The sequence below is a fragment of the Juglans regia genome, chromosome 2, assembly GCF_001411555.2.
Source record: "Juglans regia cultivar Chandler chromosome 2, Walnut 2.0, whole genome shotgun sequence".
NCBI lineage: Eukaryota > Viridiplantae > Streptophyta > Magnoliopsida > Fagales > Juglandaceae > Juglans > Juglans regia.
In genome coordinates, this window is record NC_049902.1 from 26,695,539 (window position 1) to 26,714,483 (window position 18,945).

Below are 18,945 nucleotides of genomic sequence, written 5' to 3' on the forward strand. Positions count from 1 at the left end.
TCTGCATAGCTGGAGGCTTTAAAGATTTTCAACATTTCAAAGAAGATGTTTGAAAAACTAGGATGAGATTTTCATGGAGAACACAAACTTGTAGCAATCATTATTTATTATCTGCTTACAAGGCACATAAAGCAGACAAGCTCAAATTTATTTGAGTTTGAGCTTTTATTGAGGTGGATTTACACCTAGTGTTCATGAACATTTTGCTATTAAAACATAATGAAAATTGTCCCAAGTTAAGGAAACAAAAATCCTATTTCCAATACGAAGGAAGTTCAAGGGTCCTAGTTGGGGCTGAAATCTCACTATCAATTGATCTATATAATGAGTAGACATCCCAACCTCCATCTCTCCAATAGGTAGTGTTGATTTCGGGCACATGTTTTACCTTCCAATAATCTCCACCTTCAATTTCCAGACGTATTGTCATGATTAACTCAGCAGGCATGTCCCAAAATTCCAGCAGTTTCAGGTTCCGAAGGTGTTCAATGCCTGATGGCAGGCTGTGCAACAATTTGCAGCGCTGGAGGAATAGCTTTTCAAGTAAAGGCATGGCACCCATATCTACTATAACCGTCTTTAGCCCATCCATTTTATCAAGGCTTAAGATTTTAAGCTTCTGAAATCCTGCAGCCTTAAAATGCAATGTCTCTCCCTCGTAAACCTGCAGAAAATCAAGTTGTGCAAGATTCGGCAGATCTTGAAGTGATTGAAGTGGATCATCTCTTAATTGACTCCACTTCAAAGACACCTTGGCCAAGCTATGGAGAGAAGATATCCAGTGGGGAAACTTTTCTAACTTTCCTGTCAAATATAGCCGCTTAAGAAATCGAGGTGGGCATGATAGGCAATCAAGATTGATTATCTCATCCTCTTCTATTGAATTTATCGACAAAGCTCGGAGGTTTTTAAGCTTTTCAATGGAAGAGCACAGAGCAACCCCATTTTCTGTTCTGAACTTTACGATGCCCAGCCTCCGCAGTTGATTCAGACATCCTAGCTCCTTCATTAGATCATTACCACCATGATCTGCCTCTATGAAGCAGAGCTTTTGTAAGGACAGGAGACGTGTTATATGTGTCGTGGCCTTGAAACCATACTTGGAATCTATGTGTGCATAAGATTGTATTTCATACCGATACACCAGAAGGTGGCGAAGTTTCTGAAGCCGCGAGATCTCAGCAGGCAATGCAGTGACGCATGTGTTTTTAAGATCCAATGTCTCCAGGTTCTGAAGATTCCCAATTGAGCTAGGGATGCTTTTTATCTTTGTGCTCCTCAAGCTTAGATATTTCAGATGGAACAGCCTGAATATCTCATTTGGGAATATCTCTAGAGGTGCACCTTCCAAATCTAACACCTTAAGTAGCCTCAGATCAGGAAGATGCAGAATCGGATTATAAGACTTGGATAGTGAATCTACCCTCCGAAACATCAGCAAGGAACGAACTCTAGGCATTCTCTGCCTGTCATGTACATCCTGCATGCTTTTCTGTATTGATAAGCGACGAACTTTTTCTGGCAACATCATGTTTTCTCGAACTATTGTCAGAAAGTTTTCTTCTTTTGACTTCCGAATGATTATCTCTCGAAGCCGGTCGTGGATACGGCATGTTTTGATCCTCCCTTCACCTGTTGTCCCTGCCACTTGGATCAGGCTTCTGTTCAAGAGCTCGTCGAAGTAATAAGCCTCTGCAACTTCTTCCAATGTCATTCCTTCTTTCACTTTCACAAATCCTTCAGCTATCCATAATCGAATTAGTTTCATCTTGTCAATGGGATGATCGTAAGGAAAGATGCTCAAATACAGAAAACAAGACTTGAGATAGTAAGGCAGATCATAGTAACTGAGAGACAATATTTTCTCAATACTATCGAGTCTATCATTTTCTTCTAGCCCATCAGCCAGACTTCGTTGAATCATATCCCATTCGTCTATACTCTTTGTGGCCAAAACACCACTGATTGCCACAATTGCAAGTGGCAATCCTTCACACCTTTCAAGGATACTAACTGCCAGAGTCTTCCAATTCGAATCCGGAGCGCATGCGTTTTTCTCAAAAGTCTTCCTGCAAAATAGAGTCCAGGATTCTTCAGGAGACAAAGGGTTCAAACGATAGACCTTGGTCACGTTGCCGTTGAATTCCATGCAAGAGGCAGAGGCTACTTCAGCATGACGTGTTGTGAGCATAACCCGACTGCCACTGTTTTTTGGAAATGCAAATTTAACTGCATCCCAATCTCCAATACGCCACACATCATCTAACACAATCAGATACTTCTTTTGTTGCAAAAAGCTATTGATTTTCGTTCTTAGCTGACCCTCGTCCATGCCTTCCACTTCTTGAGGAACTGGTTTCCTTTTCACCTTGTAGAGTTGCCGAACGAGGCCTTTTAGGAGCTCTTCCAGATTAAAAGATCTAGATACAGTTATCCAAGCACGGTACTTGAATTGTAGCTTTACTTCTGCATCATCATAGACTTTCTTCACCAGGGTGGTTTTCCCCAACCCTCCCATTCCAACTACCGAAACTACTTCACGTTCAGTATCACCTTGGAGTAGCCAGCTGATCAACTCCTTTTTAGGAATTTCTATGCCCACCAGATCGGCTTCTTCCAACAGGAGGGCGTCCTGTCGGCGGGCATGCCATATCTTAGGAGCAATCTTGATATCAGCCGTTGGATTTTCAGGCCGGAATCTGTTGTGCCCCTCGGCAATGCTTAGAACTCTGAATTTGAGTCTCTGTATTTCAGAAGCAATCTGATGACGAGCTCTTATTTTTCTTATGGAAGAAGTAATATTACGAAGGGAAGCCAGTAAATCGTCTCCAGGAGGACGGGCGATTCGAAGATTGTACTCATCAAGAGCATCTTCAATATCATAAGCCACCTCCCTCAATAGGTTAACCGATACTTTCACTTCAGGACTCCTGTCTATAATTTCATCAGCAGCTCTCAGGTAGACTTCGATGCGTTCCAGTTCCTCTGCTATCGTCTGAGCTTCTTCCTTGACTCCCCTGTGTAGTTGTACCTCTTCCGTCAACAAGGTTGTAAGCTTGTCGAGTGCATAGTTTACAACAATTTCAGCCATTGTTTCTTAATTTCTCTTCTGCTACCCTTTGTGTTTCTGATGGAATTTTTGTTTTTCAGAACCCCCCCCGTGTTTTTTCCTTGGCTAAAGAAAAACCTTTGGTTTTTTTTTTCTTTTTCTTTGGTTGAGAGACAAGGAGTAGCAATACGAGAGATGAGATAAGATGAGATGAGGCTTCTGTCTTGGAGTTGCTTTTCTTATATAACAATTCTAGGCTGCATTCTGCATCATATGTAGTTGAGATCTACGTGCACTGCCAATGGCCTCAACCTGTTCAGGTTGCAAGTGGAGAAACGGGTCAAGTTTCCCATCAAAACTATTTTGGTCTACTTTTTACTCCAATGAACTGGTCAATGAATTCTTTATAGCCCTTCACGCTACTTGATTTATCTTCTTTTTTTTTTTCATTTGAAAGAATATTCCGAGTGCATAGCTTGTCATGCCATTGCCTCGTAACCTCGTAAATCTATTCATTATCCATTTTCTCATCATCCCATGATATGGCATTAGATGATAGCTACAAGTGAAATATGATGCCATTGCTTCATAACCTCCTTCTTTATTTCATGTCCCCTTGGCAAACTTCCATTCTTCTTTCCAATCCAACTGCAAACTATCAACTACAGAAAGTACAAGGGCTACACTCAACCTCAAATGGCCATAACTATCAATTTGAATTAGCCACAAATTGTAGTCGTTTGTTTAATAACCATGATTTCATCAAATATCATTGCCACTGTCAAATTTTAATTTATTGACCGATTCAAAGGGATTGAAATTTCAAAGCGCTTTCGTTCCATGAATGATGTTACAGAAGTTGTGCATAACACAACACAAGACAAACTGCTCTGGAATATCGTGATGACACCAGCTAAGAGACACTTGTGCATTTCACCATCATTCTGACTTTTTGAATTTAGATTGGAACACAAGAAAAGACGGCGTTTAAAGTTGGTTTGGAGGAAAATAAGACATATTGTTGTCTTTTTCTAAGATATTCCAGAGCGAAGTTGTAAAAATTAATTAATTTTTAAGAGAGAACATGCCAATAATTGAATTCTGAAGAACGCGTAACAAATTGTCAACCATTTTCAATTATTGATCAGGATGCTAACACTCAACTGATAGCATATTCGACAATTGATCCATCTGTTGAGTCCTGCCCATGATAATGCAAAGAAGTTTTTTTTTTTTTAGCTCGGGGAGGGGGGTTTCGAACTCCAAACCTCCATTTTGGAAGTTGAGGATTATGACAATCACGCCACATGCCTCTTGCACAAAGAACCTATTCATCAAGAAAATTCTAGTCAATTAATCCTTATGAGGAAAAAAAAAAGGAAGAAAAGGAGAAGGGGATTATACTGTAGGGAAGTTTCTCTCAATCACAACCCTTAGTGCCATGCTCATGATATAAAGAGGTTTCTTTTTATTAACACTGTACAGACATTAGTATTATCTTCAATCTTGTTATTGGTAAGAAAATTAGTACATATGTCATAGGATGATGGATTCTGCATCTTATGTTGTGGAGATCAATGACCCCAACTGGTTCTAATTGCAAGTGGGGGGAAACATGCATTGGAAAAGAATATCATGTGTACTGTCTTTTAATAGAGAAATGATACTTATAGTCGTGAGTGTGCAAGTGTCGTACAGTCGCTTTAAAAAAAATAAATAAATATGAGACACACATAAAAAGAAATTAATTTTTTAATAGTAAACTCCACTCTTTTTTAAAATAATTACACGATATTTACACATTTCACGACTATACGTAGCATTACTCATTTTAATATCATGACCATGCAACTTCCATTCTATGTCTAGATTCAAATTTCATTGGTGAATTTCCATGCTACTTCTTTCCAACCAATTGCAAACTAGTCAAAACTGCAAAATATCTTCTGGATGTTGACTTTTTGAAACCCGAAAAAATATCATTTTTCTGACTTATTCTTGTGAAGTTTCGGATAACAACTAGAAACCCTAAGCATCAACATCAAAATAAATTGAGATGGTGATCAAGATGGATGAACTGAACCTGCTTGCCGCGAATTTCAGGGGTTTAGTGAGCTCATAAAGTCTTCTACATCGACTCACCAACTTCTGAGGTACTTAACTGGCTCTCTCGCGCACGCATATTTTGAACAATTCCAAGGAAGAGATTTGCTACACAACCTCCATCACACTCCACACTCCATACCTTTTTAAATTTTTTAAATTTTTAATATTTTTTTAAAATTTTCTTTTGAATTTATTCTTTTTAAATTATTTCAAATTTTTTATTCATTATTCATATAATAAATATTTAATAAAAGAAAAAAATAATAAAAATTAAAAATAATATGAAGTGTGGAGGTTGTGTGAATAGTAGGAGGTTGAGTAGATTTTTTGTCCAAGGAATAAGTCTCGCAATGCTAATGACGTAGTATTACGCGGCGAAAGTACTTGTGACCTTTGTGCACCAAGAAATAAGCTTTTTCCAGACTCGGCCAAATCCTTTATTCAGTTTGTTAAGAAAGGTATTAATCAAGGTTACAAAAAAAAAAAAAAAAAACACAGGAAACTCTCACATTCTAAGAAGAAACCCTTCCATCACCACTGAATTGTATAAGTTTTGACTCTCAAGGCATCCGCGTTTTGGCCTATATGAATTATTATTATTATTATTATTATTATTTTATGTCGGGCCCTTCAGACGAGAGGAATCATACCCACAGAATAAATTTTAATCTTCTGCATCGCATTCTCAAAAATTTCTCTACGAAACTAATTAAATCGCTAAATTTTTACTAGAGATTGTGAGGTTTTTAAGAGAGACAAGGTCACATGTCCAAAAGATTATTTACACCCATAAAGTATTGAACTTTAGAATTTGAAAGAAGTGATACCCCAAAACCTAGTCCAAACTATATGAATTATTATGGCTTTTATTGTTTGTACCTTATTTATTTATTGCAAAACATCTCCCAATTAAATCGAGTTATTGAGTAGACTTTTGTAACATATTAAGACCATAGTACGTGAACTGATGGTTCTTTATTTATTCATTTATTTTTAGAAAAATTCTAGATAAGTCTCGCTCCTTGCATACCACTTAAAAAATATATGATTTTATTTTTTTATCCTCATATTTTATATTGAATTTATTTCAATTCAATATGAAATATAAAGATAAAAAAAAATAAAATCACATATTTTTTAAGTAGTATGTAGAGGTGTAAAGCTTCTGTATAACACAACTCTTATTTTTATCTTGGGGGAGAGATAAATGCAAAGCCAATTAACAGCCTGATTATGTACGACAAAGGGTCACATAGCAAATTATTCAAGTGCTATATATATATATATATATATAAACCAGTGAACTTTGTAGCTAGCATTACAGCAACTGCCAAATGAAACACAGAACACGGAAAGTTTCAAAGTGTTGTTAATTAAAAAAAAAAAATCATATAAAATTACTCATTTAATACATCGTTTTCAAGGAGACGAAAAAGAATTAAATATGATTTGGCATAGCCGACATCATACGGCATGTAGCAACAAATACCAACTCCATAAAGAGGAGCCAGGAAAACAATGGGTATGGTTCATCTTACAGATTTGAATGGCAAAATATTCAAGGAAAATGATGGCACTAGCGTTGCAGAGGACGAAGGGGAATTGGTATTCAACAATCAGCTGTAAATCTTTTGATACCTACCTATTGAAGAAACGCGTTTAGATTTTACCACATGATTCAGTCTTCGTCGTCCGAGTTGTCAAATGTGATCTTTTTAGACTTGGGAGCATTTACAGGAATTTCCTTGAAGTGAGCCCCGTAAAGCTTGGACTCCTGCAATGCAACAGTCAGTACTTAAAATTATTTGAAGTTGTATGAAGAACTAAACAGTGAACAGTGAGCACAAAAACCTAATCATGGGGAGGAAAATGATACAAAGAATAAATGCACACCTTCTTCTTTACATGAGTGCCAAAATTTTTAAGGGCATCTGGCACAATTTGCCCAGCTTCTCTGAGAACATTCACCAGCTCCCCAGCAAGTCCCTAAAATAGTTTGAGAAAATGAAAAATAAAAGAATTGAATAATGAATGATGCTCCCTCTGGTCAGATTAAGATATTGAACTACCACACACAATGTATAGAGAGAATTTACCTTGTTCTGCTGCATGAAGAATGTATGGGCAACACCCTTCTTCCCAGCCCGTCCAGTCCGCCCAATTCTGTGGACATAATCTTCTGTGGTGAGAGGAAAGCTATAGTTGATCACTACTTCAACATCTGGAATATCCAATCCCCGAGCAGCCACGTCAGTAGCTATCTGCGAATATATGGTGTTGGATAAATGCTACAATAAGTTGCCAACTATAGCATAACAACAAAGCCCAAGTACACAGGAATTTCTTCTCTAATCTTTTGATTTGTTGATAAAGCCATTTCATTTTCGCCCCTCCCTCATCACACAAATTAAATGCAGCAAAGCCAAAAATGGCCAAGATCGGCCCCACACAATGAAGATCTACTTGACCAAGTGAAGCAGCTCCCATCACTGTACACTCTAGGACTCTCCATCATTCGCCCCCAAAATTCAAACCTTCACACCACAACTCCACAACAAGGGATCAAGAACTGTAGTACTACCATGATCTGCACAATGCCATCTTAATCCAGACCAGGTGTGTTATCTCCAGTAACATGTGCAAGGATCAAGCTTCACGCATGGTCACTCACAAATAACAAATAGTAGTAATAATGTACTAAAAAATCTGTGGATGAATAGCATCCTAGGCTTCTAGCAAGAGAGCTATGGCCCTAAGTTACCTAGGACGTGGATCATTGTGAAATGCAGAAACGGGGAATGTGGTAATGGCAAGTCATTCATATGTTAAATAGAGGTTAAAAAGCAAGTAGTGGGAAACAAGTTTTTTTTATATACTTAAAAAACAACCTTTTATTAATATTTTTCTAGCTAAAAGAAGGTGATAAATGTACGAAATTCTTCCATAAAGTGGCTAATTCACATAGGCGCAGCAATGCTATTGAGGCACTTCACTTAGGTACTCAAGTGCTCTCTTCCCCCTCTGAATTAGAAAACCATATTGTGCATTATTACGAGAACCTCCGCACGGAACCGGCATGTTGGAGGCCGAAGTTAGATGATTTGTTGTTTGAGTCTATTGATTCACAGAGTACGAGTTTGCTGGAAAGACATTTTGACGAAGACGGAATTTATAAGGTCATTTGTGGTATGGCCAAAGATAAAGTGCCGGGTCCAGATGGCTTTTCGATGGGATTCTTTCAAGCTTATTAGGATATTGTGAAATGTGATGTATTACAGGTTTTCCTTGAATTCCACTCTTTTAGGAAGTTTGAGAAATGCCTCAATGCAACGTTCATTGCTATCATACCGAAAAAATAGAGGACTACGACAGTTGAGGATTTCCGCCCAATAAGCCTTGTGAGTGGAGTATACAAGATCATTTCGAAGGTTCTTGCTAATCGGCTAAGCCCAATATTGGAACAAATTATTTCTAAGCCTCAAAATGCATTTGTTCGGGAGAGACAAATCCTTGACTCGGTTCTCATTGCCAATGAGTGCTTGGATCATCTGTTGGGAGAGGGAGCTCCAAGTATTTTATGCAAGCTGGACATGAAAAAGGCATATGATCATGTAAATTTCTTTTATACTTGCTCAGGAGGTGTGGCTTTGGTGATATGTGGATTTCATGGATTCGACATTGTCTCTACCGTTCGCTTCTCGGCACTAGTTTTTTTAACAGTTCTCGCATATTGAGGCAAGGGGATCCATTGTCTCCTCTTCTTTTCGTTATTGTTTTTTTTTTTGTAAGTAAAAAGAAAAATTTTATTGATACGAATGAAATAAGCATAGCTCGTGTACATAGGGAGTATACAAAAGAACACCTAAATACATTCTAGAAACGATAGATTAAGGACAAAAAGTAATGAGCATTGTTCCCATTAAGTACAATAGCTGAAAACCAAAGCAATAGTGTGTGTACAAAAAAATTCTGAAGCTTCGCTATTGTGCGCTCCCTATCTTCAAAGCACCACTCATTCCTTTCCGCCCAAATACAAAATATTGGCATCACAAGGTAGTGTTCCCTTCCCTTAGAAGAATATTTGGAGGTTTCATGTGCCTTCTAAAGTAGCTTTCTTCATATGGACTGCTACTCTTGGGAAGATTTTGACTACAGACAATTTGAGGAAGAGGGGGCTCATTGTGATGGATTGGTGCTATTTGTGTAAAAAGCAGGGAGAATCAGTGGATCACTTATTATTACATTGTGAGGTGACAAGGGTGTTGTGGGATGAGATCTTTAGAAGAGTTGATGTCGCGTGGGTAATGCCATTGAGCGTGGTTGATTTATTGGCTTGTTGGAAGGAGATTCAAGGTTGTCCTCAAGTGGCGGCAGTGTGGAAGATGATTCTGTTGTGCATTATGTAGTGTATTTGGTTGGAAAGGAATGAGCGGTGCTTTGAAGATAAGGAGTGCACAACCACAGAGCTTTAGAATTTTTTTGTACACACATTACTGCTTTGGTTTTCAGCCATTGTGCTTAATGGAAACAATGCTCACTACTCTTTGTCCTTTATCTATCGATCCTAGAATGTATTTAGGTGTTCTTTTGTATTCTTCATGTGTACACAAGCTATGCCTATTTCATTTGTATCAATAAAATTTACCTTACTTTATAAAAAAACAAAAGTGATTTTCATGACTAAATCTCAATTTGCCATTGCAATTCTGGGGATCTCGGTCTTCCCTTAGGGGCTCCTCATAAATCTGTCACTATTTGGGATGGGGTAATTGAGAAGATTGAAAGGAGATTAGCTGAATGAAATAAGCTATATTTTTCTAAAGGGGGGAGAATAACCTTGATTAAAAGCACGTTGTCTAACCTTCCGACTTATTTTCTCTCTCTTTTTCCTTTGCCGCCAAGGGTAGCAAGAAAGATTTTTAGGAACTTTTTGTGGGGAGGTATAGGAGAGGGAAAAAAGTTCCACTTGGACAGTTGGAATAAGGTTTGTCAACCGGTCTCATGTGGAGGTTTGGGGATGCGAAATTTAAGGCTCTTTAACAAAGCACTCCTAGGAAAATGGCTTTGGAGATATCACATGGAGAGAGATATGCCTTGTGGAAAAATGTTGTTGAAGCTAAATATGGGAGTATGTGGGGGGATTGGTGTTCAGATGAAGTTAGAGGAGTGTATGGGGTGAGTTTGTGGAAGTCCATTTGGAAGGGTTGGGGGGATTTTTCTAAACATATTAAATGTGGGGGATGGGAAAAGGATTCTGTTTTGGCATGATATTTGGTGTGGGGATTCAGCTCTCAAGATTGATTTTCCTTCTTTGTTTAGGATTGCTAGGGATCAAGAGGCTGTGGTAGCTGATTCTTTTTCTTCTTTGTATAATAACATTCAATGGAATGTTGATTATGTTAGAGATGTTAATGATTGGGAGGTGAATGTAGTTTCTGATTTTTTGGAAAGACTTTAAAATTCAAAGGTTGTACAGGGAAGGGATGATAGATTATTGTGGGTGCAGGCAGGAAATTCCAGGAGTTCATATTATAAGGTGCTAACTTGTCATTGTGGTTTTGAGTTTCCTTGGAAAAGCATCTGGAGAGTGAAGGTACCTACAAAGGTGGCGTTCTTCTGTTGGTTGGTATCTCTTGGAAAAATTCTGACCATGGATAATCTAAGAAAGCGTGATATGTGTATAGTTTATTGGTGCTTCATGTGCAAGAAAGATGGTGAATCTATAAATAATCTCTTTATTCATTGTGAGGTGGCAAAGTCCTTGTGAAATGAGAATTTTGGTCGGACAGGTATTGTTTGGGTGATGCCGAAGGAAGTGGTTGATCTTCTTGCATGTTGGAATGGTTTTGAGGGGAGAATTCCTGTGGCTGCCATATGGAAGATGATTCATTTGTGCTTGATGTGGTGTCTTTGGTTGGAAAAGAATGGGAGATGTTTTGAAGAGAAAGAACGTTCTTTGAGAGACCTTTGGGATTTTTTCTTTTGTACTTTGGGTTCGTGGGCCGAGGCTCTTGTATTGAATGATGTTAATTTTCAGGATTTGTTTTAGGCTCTTTTTGTTTCTAGTGTGACGTAGGTATTTCTTTTGTATACATCCTGTGTACTTGGCCTTTTTTTGATAGATACAACAAAATTTAAAAAGACCTAAATACAAAAATAAAAATGTTTCCTTGAAAAAGTTTTTTTTCCTGGCTTAATCCAGTCCACCTTGTCAAGCTTGAGCTCGCTGTTTGCAATTTTTAATGATGCTCAAGACAGTAGCTGGTCTCAAGCATCAGGAGTGCTAAATTTCCAAGAGTCCGTTGTACATTCTTTACTCTAAGAAATATTGGCAAAGTTATTATATCATGTGTGGGTGCGCATGCACGACGAACACTAAAATGCAAATAGTACTTACCATTAAGGGGCAGCTGCCCTTCTTGAATAATGATAGTGCCTTTGTACGTTCATGCTGTGATTTGTCACCATGTATTGAAACAACCTTCCAATTTCTAAAAACAACAGGTTAAAAATCATCAGTACATTTTTATTTTATCTTCAGCAGCCTAGAGCCACAGCAAGAATAGTCAGCTTCATTAAGTTAAAACTATAGCACCAAAGATGACAGGAACTTACGCCTCTTGCAGCATATTCTCAACACGTTTTGTTTCCCATTTGTACAAGACAAAAACCAATACTCTATTCCTGAAAAGAAGAATACTCCAGGGTTCAATTGACTCAAGCATGAATCCACAATTCAACAAATAAATTAATTTGAACAGGGAAAAATATCTAACTGAATGGTAAGAAATACTTTTGGGATTTGTGGTATTTTTCTAGAAGAGCAACCAAACGCTGATCACGTGACCGATCATCCAAAACCTATGCATGTTTATGAAAGTCTGTTAACAGATTGAACTATATATGCCTGACATAACTTAAGAGCACAAAGATCATTTATGCTATTGAGAATTTATACCTCCACTATCTGCAGTACATCATGGTTTGCAGCTAAATCCTCCGAACCTACAACAACCTGAAACCACAATCACTGTTCAAGAGATTGTTATAGGAAAATGCTGAAAAAGTCATCATGTACAAAGATGAACCTTAATCGGATTGGGGTCCATGAACTCCTGTGCTAATTGATGAACTAACAGGGGCCATGTAGCACTGAACATTACCATTTGGCGAGCTGCACAATTAATATCACTCGTCAGCAAAAGAAATAGGCTAGAAAGTAATTCATAAGACTTGGAACAGATTCAAACAAATTCCACAAAAATACAGATCCAAAAACTTAAACTAGAGCTGAATCAAATCCATAAGAATGAGTGCAAAACATAGACTTCTGTTAATTTCATTTCCTTGGATACCAATAAATAAAGGGACTAGTCTATGTTAATTTGACTAACGCATATACCCATTAAATGGAGGGAGTAGTCTATGTTAATTTGATTTACATGGATGCCCATTAAACGGAGGGACTCGCTTAACATGTTCCACCAAGCCAAACATATAGGAGAGGTAGATAGTCAAGTAAATACCTGGTTTAAATCAGGGCCTATTATCCAAATTCATGTATTTCTTTGCTTCTTTCATATGACAGATGTAAGTGCAGGCAGTTCATAACTCAGATTTTATCATCTGTTAACTTTCTTTAAAATCATAGACAAATCCAGTAGACTTTAAAAAAGTCCCTTCTTGTCTACAAAGTGATTTTTCTACACATTGTTGTACGATTATGATGTGCATGTATTTATATTGCTGAGGAAGAGATATCTTCAATTGGAGAAGGAAAAAAAACTTTGTTAATATGTTACGTACCAGAACAGGTCTGGCCCAATATACAGCGAACTTCTTGCTCAAATCCCATGTCAAGCATTCGGTCAGCCTCGTCAAGAACCTACAAAAAATCAATGTCCACTTATGTAAATAGACCAACTGAAACTAGTTGTATCCATGCATAATATATATAAAGGCCTAGAGGCAGTACTTTCAACATATTATTTCCTTTTTCTCAAAATATGGTTCTTGTGGACGGTGGACCTTATCTAGTTGATGTTCACTTTTAATTTCTACTTGTTTCTAAGCTGTCTCTGGTTTGAGAGTGAATCTTCCAACGGCTGAATTGGTGCCGGTGGGGGTTGTCTCCAATGCGGTGAATCTAGCCCGTCTCATGGGATGTAAGGTATCTTCTCTATTACCCATGAAGTATCTTGTATTATAGTTGGGTGCTTCCATATGGAGAAGCTACAACAAGATTTATTGTGGAGTGGGATGGGGGACGAGTTCAAAATTCATATGGTGAATTGGTCCATTGTTTGCATACCAATATTTTGGGGCTGGATTGGGGATCCATAACTTGATGAAGCTCAACCAAGCTCTTCCCAAGAAAGGGGGGCCCTATGGAAGACAGTTATAGATTCGAAGTTTGGGGATGCTTGGGGAGGATGGTGCTCGAATGAGGTACGCAATCCATATGGAGTGGGTTTGTGGAAAAACATTAGAAAAGGCTGGGAGATCTTCCCAAGACATGCACGAATTGTGGTGGGTGACGGTTATCATGTAAAATTTTGTTACAATAAATGGAGTGGTAAACGTAGCCTCAAAGACACATTCCCTACCATTTTTGAGCTTGTCCGGGCGAAGGATGTAGTTGTAGCTGATCTCTTGGTCTTCTCTCACAGCTACCCTTAATGGAATGTAGATTTCATTAGGGTAGCACAAGACTGCGAGTTAGAGGATATCATCGAGCTCTTTACTTTGATGTATTCCATAAGAGTGACTAGGGTAGATTCATAGCCAAATCGTTCTACCAAGTTCTAACTAGCCAAGGTATGACCACTTTTCCATGGAGATATATATGGAAGACAAAAGCTGCTCTAAAAGCAGCTTTTTGTTTGGACAGCCTCCTTGGGCAAAATTCCTTTTTTTTTTTTTTTTTAATTATTATTAGGGAACCTCTCCAAGGCAGGGTCCTTCGAACCCACCCCTGCAGAGTAAACTCCGGCCCCATGCACCACACCCTCGGACACCTTGGGCAAGATTCTTACCACAGACAATCTAAGAAAACATCGTGTAATGGTGTTACACGCATAAGAAAATGGGGAATCAGTAGATCACTGCTTTTACATTGTGAGGTGGCCAAAACCATGTGGGGTGATTTTTTGGCAGGAATTAAGTTATCGTGGGTCATGCCTCATAGGCTGGTGGATTTTCTAGCATGTTGGACCTCCAAGGTAATCCACAAATGGCAGCAATCTAAAAATTGGCTCCTATATGTATGTGTTGGTGCATTTGGTGGAAGAGAAATGATAGAAGCTTTGAGGATCGCAAGAGGACAATGGATGAGCCAATAAAGTTCTCCTTTTTGAAACCTTGTTCTTATGGGTGGGGGTCATTGATTTTAATGAACTAAATGTATACTTCTTTTTTACTTTCAGTTGTGAACCCTAGTTAGGTACTTCTCATGTATATTTCCTGTGTACTTGGGCTATGTCTTCTCTTCTTATGAATAAAACTTCTTGATTACCTATAAAACAAATCCCTACGGAGCAAGAGGATCCTCTAAAGTACTATATATTACAATCCAAATGAAACAAAAATGAACAAACATGTTTGGGGTTTATGAAAATGCTTTACTACCTTCATCAAGCCCCCTTTTTTGAATTACCTTATGTAATAATTAAACTAAACTTCATGTATAAAAGGAAAAGCTATTGGAGATTCGTGATTATCGAGATTTGAAGTCTCAAGTTTACCATTCTCTTTGTGCACACTTGTGTTGGGGCCATCTAACCTTTCCCACAGCACTAAATCAGACTACCATGAGAGACTATCACCTTCTCCCCAAAAATCTGGTCTAGTCTTCAATGTTCGCCAGATATTTGCAAATATAACATATCTAGTGGTCAAAGGGCAGGTTAGGGATGAAATTTACACATAGGCATCGTGGGTTTGACCACATTAGTTCTCTGGATTACATAATACACGATTTTGGCAAGTGGGATCGAGTGTTCAGGGTTTACTTCCCAGGGGTGGATTTGAAGAGTCATACCTTAGTGAGGTTCCGGATCATTAAAAAAAAAACTTCCAGGATACGCCCTCTAAAAGTGGATAGGAGATTGTGTCATATATTCAAGTCCAAGAAATTCTGAGATCTATTGTCTAGGTGGGTTGTGTGGCAGGCAAATTTTCTACTATGATTGTCTCGAAATCTCCCATGCCAACTAATGTTGCCATTTGGATGAAGTTAAATAACAAGATTACTTTTTTTTAATAACGTGTCAGTAACAAAATTATTTTCTGATAGTGAGGGAATCTTAGAGACCATCCAAATGCAACATGTCTTTTACCCGGTTAAACCCCAGACTTGTGTAACGCATTCCCATCACACAGATTAGGTAAATCATTGGCTTTGCATCAATTAAACGTGGCCCCTAGAAATTATTTGCACCCAAAGGTTTGAACCTTAGACCTAGAAGGAGCACACCACTAAGACCAAGGGCCTTACCACTTGAGCCAATCCTGAGGATTAGGCCAAGAACAAAATTATTACAATGGACATGTTTTGGAGGAATTGAATTTTCCCAAGAGACTGACGTGCAATTGCAAAGGCAAATCCAATTCCTCTAACTACAACCATTTATTCTCACAAGAAAAATAAGCACAAATTGATTCATTAAACAGAGTAAGAAATAATACTTAAAATTCCAGTATTCTAAAAAAATTAATTAAAAAAAAAAAAAAAGAACCTTACCACAAAAGATACCTCCTTAAGGGAGCACACGCCCATTTCCATCAGATCCCTTAAACGACCAGGTGTTCCAATGACAACGTCCTGAGTTTAATGAAGAAGGAGATAAGCAATCAAATTCCAAGATAAAATAGCACCATATTATGTTTCCAAATAAATACATAAAGGGAAGCAAGCAGCACATAAAACATATACTAAAAGAACAAAGAAAATGAAGAATGTGACTTCTACAATTGGCATATAATATAATCCTCATGCAATTAAAAAGAAGGAACAGAATATCTTACAACACCAGACTTCAAAGAAGATATTTGAGGTTGTTTAGAGGTTCCTCCATACAGACAAACTGATTTCACACCACAAGGTTTCCCAGCATCACACAGAACATCTGAAATCTACCAAAAGAACATAAAGCCAACAGTTGGTAATGTTTCAAGAGATTAAAAATAAAATGAATGGTGCATAGATATGTTCGCAAAGAGGAGAAAAGACAGTGGAATTAAAAAATTAGCACAATTTCAAAAAGTAGTCAGACATACAACAAGAACATGCTACCATCTGATAATCCAAATTATTTTTTCTGTAGCAACATTTTTCAATCTTTCTGTGGTTCAGGAGCTCTTTTTTCATGGCAACCATCAGCTTAAATTTTATTTTTTTGTCCCAATTTGGTTTTCCAATCTGAACATATGAGGAACTGTGTTATTCATGTTGATTCTTAGTCATGGGAGTTCAATAACTTCTCAAAGCTTCTTGTACATCCCTGAATACCTGATTGATGCCCCCTTCATTGTTTCTGTAAAATAACCTTATTTATCAAAGATTTTTTTAAGGAAATGTAAAGTGATTCAATTAAAACTGTCATACGTTTTCAGTTCTTCACATTGTATTTCAATGTCATGACATCATATATTTTATTTGCAAGTTAAGTAATTCTGGTGGGGGGGAAGACAAAATAGTGAATGGTTCACTCGGATTAGCAATTAACCCACAACTAGAGCATAGGTTATAATTCAGTTTCCAAAGATATTACTTGAGCAGGAGTTTAGAGTTCGAAAAACTGCAGGACAGCCCAGCTCAAAGTATTTAGACCCAAGAATAACTGGGCGCACAATTTACATTTACCTAGGAAACTCAATTATCTAGTCCCACATACAAGATTTCCTATGCCAACAGCATGCTCCTCCAAATTTGAGCTATCCTCAATTCAGAACTGGGAAACCCATTACACAACACCCATCTTAGCATGCCATATTTTGATAACAAATATCAATCAATAATTTTCCATGCTGTTGAATCCGTTTGTTTAGCATTTTGACTCGTCCTTCAATCATCAATTTGTTTTGCAAGTAAAATGAAAAAAGATTACATTCATCAAAATGATTATGGTTATGTTCACTACCTAAAAGTTTTCATTCAGTCAACAAGATTGCATTCATCTAAACCTTGCTGTTAAAAGCTTTGTATTTATATAAATCTTTCCAGATTTATTTGATAAGTTCTTCCCAGATTTATTGATATACCTTGTTAAGGCCAACAACCAAAAAAAAAAGTTTCTACTATGTTATAGTCATGATTTATCAAAGATCAAGCACATAATTTTTTTATCAGTAAAGATCGAGCACAAAAATGACTGATGATTCATGAAATTTACAGTTAAAAGGGGGACTTCTCCACAAAATTTCTCAGAAACAAAGTGTAGTTTAAAAAACTTATAAAAAAAACCTTAGTAAGGCAAGTAGAAAACAATATCTTTGCTGCTAAGATTAACTACAAATTCATATACTCCAAGATGTAAACTTTCTTTGTGGCAAGGAATTATGCAATCTCGGAAACATTAATGGAATCAATATCTTCATAATACGGAAGTTCGAATGTATGAGCTGCATAGTACAAACAAATCGCATATACAAAACGAGGAAGAGAAATACATTATGGGTCAATGAATCAATTGCAACATACTTGTTGAGCCAGCTCCCTTGTTGGTGAGAGCACAAGGCACAGTGGCCTGCGTCCGGCGGACATCTTCCCCTTCCGCTTGCTCAATACATGCATAACCGCTGGCACCCCAAATGCCAATGTCTTACCTACCAAAAAAAAATAGCAATTTGATAGATACGATCATAAGTCCATAAAGCCAAACTCACATAAGAACGTACCAAAAACCAAAGAAGCTACCTGAACCGGTAGCCGCAATTCCAATAAAATCGCGACCGTCCAATAAGAACGGCCACGCCCGTGATTGAATCAAAGAAGGGCTCTGAAAATTCTTGCAGCACTCCAAAACATCCTCGGGTAGCCCCGACTCGGCAAAAGATCTCAGTGGCAAGTACTTGGATGCTTTTACATTCTTCCCAGTCACGACCACGAGTTCATCCCTCACCGTTTCATCATCATCAACGTCATCGTTTCGCTCCGGTTCCTCTTTCCCTTGGTGGGTTTTGCTTTCTGACACGTCCCCTTCCATTTTATCGCGCTTCTTCTTCTGGATTTCTAGGGGCTCGATTTCTTCAAGCTTCCTCTTGGGATTGGCTTCGTCATTGTTGTCTTTGTGCTTCTTCTTTCTCTTCTTCTCGGCTTTGAGTTCTTGGTTATGAGAGGATTCTCGAGCTGTCTCTGGTTCGCCATCAAGCATGGTGTTGCAGCTCTTTAGTTTTCGACCCATCGCCAGCAGCCGAAGGAAGCTGCTCTGCGGAAACGCAAAAAGTTTTTCAGGGGTTAGGGTTTTAACTTTCTTACGATCGGGGTTTTTGACACTTTGACGCCCAGCTACTGACGTCGGCCCCAGGATATTATTAATTTATTTATGATCCAAAAATAATAGTTGCAATATATGTAAATATGGTAGAATTATTTTAAACAAATGTGAATAAATATAAAATTTATATAAAAAATTAATTTTTAATAATAAATATTATTATTTTTTAAATAATTACATAATATTTATATACTCTATAATTATATTTAATATTACTCTTTATAATTCACCATTCAATTATGTCACGTAAGAGTAAAAGGATTATGACAAAAAAAAAAAATCAAAAAATACTCT

At 37.7% G+C, this 18,945-nt stretch overlaps 2 protein-coding genes across 2 annotated transcripts; both read right to left on the bottom strand.

Annotated features, from left to right (window-relative positions):
- Positions 1–76: 76 nt before the first annotated feature.
- On the bottom strand, positions 77–3,396 carry LOC109008319 (disease resistance protein RPM1-like). The gene has a single exon (XM_018988367.2). It carries the CDS (start codon positions 3,089–3,091, stop codon positions 254–256), a length of 2,838 nt encoding a protein of 945 aa, XP_018843912.1. The 5' UTR covers positions 3,092–3,396; the 3' UTR covers positions 77–253.
- A 3,204-nt stretch (positions 3,397–6,600) lies between these two features.
- Positions 6,601–18,661, bottom strand: LOC109008320 (DEAD-box ATP-dependent RNA helicase 5). The gene is made up of 13 exons (XM_018988368.2): positions 18,072–18,661; positions 17,856–17,980; positions 16,181–16,288; positions 15,897–15,977; positions 12,962–13,040; positions 12,244–12,329; positions 12,114–12,170; positions 11,949–12,016; positions 11,771–11,839; positions 11,553–11,646; positions 7,252–7,416; positions 7,049–7,141; positions 6,601–6,929 (listed from the first exon to the last, which is right to left on the bottom strand). Exons 1-13 carry the CDS (start codon positions 18,556–18,558, stop codon positions 6,834–6,836), a joined length of 1,608 nt encoding a protein of 535 aa, XP_018843913.1. The 5' UTR covers positions 18,559–18,661; the 3' UTR covers positions 6,601–6,833.
- Positions 18,662–18,945: the final 284 nt, after the last annotated feature.